We start from the raw sequence: 6,253 nt of genomic DNA on the forward strand, positions 1-6,253 counted from the left end.
TGTTCCATTTATTTATGTGTTCACTGATTGTTTCTCGTATGTGTCCTGACCAGGGACCAAACCCTCAACCTTGGTGCCTCAGAACGATGCTCCAACACACTGAGCTATCCAGCCAGCGCCATCTCTCTTTTTATTGAGATACTTGATTGCTGCCTAGATTGCTGCAAGGCTTTGGTTAATTTCAGAGTTCTGAAAAAGTTGATCCTGACAATGTTTTCTTTTACGCAAGAGAGAATTTTTGTAGGCCTTTACTGTGTTTGTGGATGTCCTCGCTTTTGGTTCTCTTCGTCTCTAAGCATGACCCGTTTTACTCATCTTCATTCCTGCCATTGTTCTGTAGGAATTTGAGTTTATTAGATTATCTCTTTAAGATAATTTTTGATTCTCAAAAATTCTGGGTTTTGTTTTTAGCTTAAAAAGCCAGGAGCCTGAAAAATACTGAGTTAAACTTAATTAAAAATAATCATTTTTTGTTCTCAATAATTGAGTATCTAGGAAAAATAAAGGACCTTGTTCTCAGCAAAATGTATAAAGTATTAATATTGTATGTTTCTCATTAGTGGTTTTAATACTGGTGTTTTTGTGTATGTGTGTCTGCCTCTCTGTTTCTCATTATTAATGTTTGTCTTTTACCTCCTAAGGCAATAAAGAATTCTGATGGGAGAACCATTTCCCTAATTTTCAGATTGTTGAGCTGGTTGTCATGATGGGTAAGTTCAAACTAAAGAATTTTTTGTCTACAATTGAAGGCTAAAATAGGGGAGAAATTTTTTTTTTCTGTATTCATGATAAACTTGTAGCCACTATGGATAACAATATGGAGGTTTCTCTCTGTAACCATGAGTGCAGTGCCATTGTGTGGTCCAAATTCTCCAGTTTTGTCAGCTTTAAATTGGATATCCTTTTTCTGAACTCCTATTAACTTTTCATTTTGGTTGGTCATACTTGCAATCTGGGCTGTGTGTTAATCAAATTGACTTCTACCTTCTCAGATAATACTGTACTTTAGAAAACAACAAAACAAAGAACAGCCATTGCTTAAGAACATATACCAAAGTAGTCATAGAAAAACATGAATATTTTAAAGTATGATTCACAGATATTTGAATTTTTTATTGAGGCTGTTCTCCTATAATTATTTTAAGTATAATGAATAAGCATATACGGTATCTAATTAAACATGCCTAATAAAATATTTTACTTGAAATGATTTCCCAAATATATTCTGGTTTTGTGCCCAACTAAATGTCCTTTCAACATGTGTCGGAAACCCACTGCTTCGTCTGTGTGACTGTCAGTCACCCGTGGGGCCCTCTGGCTCTCCTTACTGCCTATTGATCAACTCATGATCTTTAAGACAGTTACAGCCTGTCTTATCTGTCTAGTACTGATCACACCACAGAGGTTCTTGAGGAAAACAGCCTAAGAATTGTTAGAAGAGTGCTCGTGGTGTATTTCTGCTCACACTTTGCTTGATCTTTTGTGGGTTTGTTAGCTCACATCTTGTCAGCTTCCTCAAAGCAAGTTGCCTGTAAGGTATTTATCCACCATGTGATTCCTCTTCAAGCCAGAAAAAGAAGGAACTCGATTAAGTTGCTCTTTATTAGTATGTCATCTCTCTAAGGCAGCGGTTCTTAGCCTCTGGGTCGCAACCCCTTTGGGGGTCAAACGACCCTTTCACAGGGGTCGCCTAAGACCATCAGAAAACACATATATAATTACATATTGTCTTTGTGATTAATCACTATGCTTTAATTATGTTCAATTTGTAACAATGAAAATACATCCTGCATATCAGATATTTACATTATGATTCATAACAGCAGCAAAATCACAGTTATGAAGTAGCAACAAAAATAATTTTATGGTTGGGGATCACCACAACATGAGGAACTATATTAAAGGGTCCCAGCATTAGGAAGGTTGAGAACCACTGCTCTAAGAAGTTACTTATATTCAAATGACCTTCTTTATTTTTGTACACGTATGATAGAAAACAGTACTTTTTAAAAAACAGAACCAGGAAATTAGTGTATGTAAATGTGATAAGAGATTTAAGCCAAAGCCTCCCCAGCCACTTGTGTATTTTGGTATTATGATATGAAACATGTAAAAATACCTAAATTCGAGTGTTTAAGTTTTTTTCTAATGAAGAAAGTAATTAAAACATAGATATGTTTTAAGTATTAGAATTCCCCTCACCCAGTACAGAATTAAGGATCTTACCTTTCTTAAGAAGGTTATATCATATAATTTCATTTCAGTTGAGATCATTCTCAGCTAATTTTTTTCTAAGGAAAGGTTTATTTTTATCAATAAATGACATAGTCTGGCTTGGACCTATGGACAGTACACATGTTGTGATTATATTATACCCATGGGCTCAGTTACTCTTGGGCTAAGCTAACATTTTGATGAGATTTTATTTTATAAAGGTTACTTATAAAATTTTCTCTAAACCTGGAATTTATTAATAAAACCCTTGGAGCCGTTAATTTTCATTTTAATGTGCAAATATTTTCGCTACAAAACAATATATTGAATGTTACAAAAATTAACGCATTAGAGAAGTCAGGTATTTGTGTGTTTGAAAGACGATGATGCCATTGAATTGCCACATTCATTTAAAGGATTTTTCATTACAAGATAAAGCATGTTTTAATTATTACTATTTTGGAACATAAATTATTACTCACCAAAATGGTTACTTTTTAAAAAAATACATTTGTATTGATTTCAGAGAGAAAGGGAGAGGGAGGGAGAGATAGAAACATCAATGATGAAAGAATCATAGATTGGCTGCCTCTTGCATGCTCCCTTAATAGGAATTGAGCCCGCAACCCAGGCATGTGCCCTGACTGGGAATCCAACTGTGACCTCCTGGTTCACAGGTCAATGCTCAACCACTGAGCCACACTGGCCAGGCCAAAATGGTTACATTTTAAAATGTAAGCTGTAAAGTCTCTGAATTCCTTCTTTTTTTTTTTTTTTTTTTAACCAATTGTTGGTTATTATTAGTGGAATTGATTTACTAGTGAAAATCAATTATATTGTCCCTGAAGTTTCCCAGATTATATAATTGGCATTTCTAGGAGGGTCATGCTCATAGTCTTATGAAGAAATCTTTGATCTGTTTGGAAAAAATTAAAAATTTATGGCTCATGATTCTTTCACTCAGTTTTATGGGTTTAGTGTTTTTTTCCCTTGGGAATGGATTTTTCTTGTATTGTTACCTTTTGAATTGTTCCAGGTTGAGATCATTAAAGAGTCTTTAAATGTTTGTAGTCTTATTGAATCTTATGGAGAAAAAGTTCAAGAAAACACTTCATAAAATCACTAGGCAAAGCTTTTGCTGTTTCTGACTTGAAGTCTGATGAAAGAGAAAAACTCTAAAAGGAATTCTGTACTTTGAACAGAAATGCTAAGTAATGATGGTATTTATAGAAAGTTCCCCCCACACACACACACACACTTTTTTATTTAAGATTTTAGATGTCTTGTGATGTTTTGTTTAAGTGTCATAGAAAAGAACTTGTCATAATAAAGCTGTTTCGACCCATATTCTAGGATGTTACATCATTAGAAGAATCAGAATGACTTTATTTTGCCTGTAAAAATCTCATGTATGGACACCCAGTATGATGCTAGTGCTCATGTCCAGTGCTATTCTAACATTACTGCTCTTAAGTTTCTAAATGGAAATTTTATTTCACCAAAATACCAAGCATAGGCATTGAAAATGTTCTAGATTTTTGCATTAAATTTTATTATAAATTTTGTGTTTGGTGTCAGTAGTAAATACATATTGAAATTACAAGTCTGACTATGTTATTTTAAAAATACCTAGATGATCAGCAAGCTTTGAACTCAATCATGCAAGATTTGGCTGTTCTTCATAAAGCCAGTCGACCAGCATTATCCTTACAAGAAAACAGAAAAACAAAATCTTTATCACCAAAAAAACAGGTATTTGTTTCAATAATATTTTAATAAATTTATATTGTTCTGTGAATTATTTTTCTTGAATATCTTGATCTTATAGAGGTTTTGCTTAAAGTGTTTAGCTTTTATACTTTTGAATCAAATATTTTGTTAAATGTTTTTTATAAGTGTATGTTTAAAAAATGGTAGAATTACATTTAATGTGGTAACTGCTCTCTGAAATTGTTTCATCCACTCTTTTTTTGTTTTCTTTTTTTTAAAAAGTATATATATTTTTTTACAGAGAGAGATGGAGAGGGATAGAGAGTTAGAAACATCGATGAGAGAGAAACATCGAACAGCTGCCTTCTGCACAGTCCCTACTGGGGATGTGCCCGCAACCAAGGTACGTGTCCTTGGCCAGAATCAAACCTGGGACCCTTCAGTCCGCAGGCCGACGCTCTGTCCACTGAGCCAAACCGGTTAGGCATGTTTCATCCATTCTTAAAGCACATAAGATAAGCAATTTTTTAAATTTAAAGTCATCTATTCTGTATATTTACAAATGAGGATTATTTTGATTCTTTTTGTTAATTCTCAACAGAGAATATTTTTTTCATTGCTTTTCAGAGAGTGGAAGGGAGGTGGAAAGGAGCGGGAGAGAGGGATTGATGTGAGAGAGACACATCCCCAGTTGCCTTTCACATGTGCCCTGACCAGGGGGAGGGATCAAACCCACAACCCAGCTATGTGCCCTTGACCAGGAATCGAATCTGAAACCCTTTGGTGCTGGGGCCAAAGCTCTAACCATTTAGCACCACCAGCCAGGACCATTTTGATTCTTTTTTTTTTTAATATATATTTTATTGATTTTTTACAGAGAGGAAGGGAGAGAGATAGAGAGTTAGAAACATCGATGAGAGAGAAACATGGATCAGCTGCCTTCTGCACATCTCCTACTGGGGATGTGCCCGCAACCCAGGTACATGCCCTTGACCGGAATCGAACCTGGGACCTTCCAGTCCGCAGGCCAATGCTCTATCCACTGAGCCAAATCGGTTTCGGCAATTTTGATTCTTATAGATAAAATTTGTTTGGGATGTTGCCCTAAAAAATAGAAATACAGTATGCTAAATTTCCCTCTAATAGGATTAGCAAATGTCTCATGACCATGATGCTACATAACAGATCCTGTTGATCTTCCCTCTTGACCCCAAATTCAGCAACATAATTCTCAACCTGGCTTTTTCGCAGAGCCTATCAGTTTATTGGAGTTGATACTGAAATGAAACCTTCCCCGCCAGCTCTGGGTTTTATTATTATTATTATTATTTTATTATTATCATTATTATTATTATTATTGATTTTTAGACAGTAGAGGAAGAGCATGGGATAGAGAGATAGAAACATTTTTGAGAGAGGAACATCATCGATTGACTGCCTCCTGCATGGCCCCTCCTGGGGATTGAGCCTGCAAACGAGGTACATGCCCTTGACCAGAATCGAGCCTGGAGCCCTTTAGTCTGCAGGCCAATGCTCTATCCACTGAGCCAAACCAGCTAGGGCCCCTCTGCTCTGTTTTAAATGCATGACTAAGAAAAAAAAAAGTTGTTTTTTTTTTATTTTTTTATTTTTATTTTTTTTAGGGGGAAATTGAAATGTATTGAGGGCTCACAGTGTGTTAAGGATTTTACAAACATTTGCCCTCGCAGTGTTTTACAGGTCAGGAAACTGAGGTTAAATAAGTTGCCCAAGGTCATGCAGCCAGAGGTGGCAGAGCTGGGAGACCACCCAGGTTTTTATGACTCTTCATGCTTTACCACCCAGTTGTATAGGCACACAGCCCCTTATGCTTAAACACCCTGGACATGCCTTGCCCTGGCCATAGTGCCCCTGACAAATCAGAGAGAGTTACTCTCATGCTGGGGATCAGGGGGTGGGGCCGGACTTGATTATTTTCTCCTTCTGGTGCTGTAAGGTATCTCCCCCCCAGCCTGAATACCCATGCAGTACAGGACAGAAGCTCTCCCAGGCCAGAGGAGCAGAGGCAAGCAGCAGGGGCCCCAGAGGTAGGAGAGAAAGGAATAACAGTGGGTATACAGCGAGTTTCTTTCTGTGTCAGCCAGTGCAAGGGAATGCCGGAGGCTGCTGGTCCCAACCAGCTGGGGCCTATAGCCCCAGCATTCACCTGGATCTGTTCAATGTAGCAAGAAGCCCACATCAGAGCCCTGTCTCCCGGGTTCCCCCATTGAGACTGAGGCTGTGGGGGGCGAGTACCCTGCTCAAGCCTGCGGCCAGACAGGAGGGCGCCACAGGGAGGAGCCGGGGCCCA

The 6,253-nt window shown here is 37.4% G+C and overlaps 1 protein-coding gene across 1 annotated transcript in view; it reads left to right on the forward strand.

The window, feature by feature from the left end:
- Positions 1 to 628: 628 nt before the first annotated feature.
- MAP3K2 (mitogen-activated protein kinase kinase kinase 2) overlaps positions 629 to 6,253 on the forward strand; it is a 53,522-nt gene continuing 47,897 nt past the window's right edge. The window contains exons 1-2 of the mRNA XM_006760238.2: positions 629 to 710; positions 3,848 to 3,966. Of these exons, the coding sequence (XP_006760301.1) occupies positions 704 to 710; positions 3,848 to 3,966 (126 nt within the window). The 5' untranslated portion in view covers positions 629 to 703. The remainder of the gene's footprint in view (positions 711 to 3,847; positions 3,967 to 6,253) is intronic.

The sequence above is a fragment of the Myotis davidii genome, unplaced genomic scaffold, assembly GCF_000327345.1.
Source record: "Myotis davidii unplaced genomic scaffold, ASM32734v1 scaffold117, whole genome shotgun sequence".
Classification (NCBI taxonomy): Eukaryota; Metazoa; Chordata; class Mammalia; order Chiroptera; family Vespertilionidae; genus Myotis; species Myotis davidii.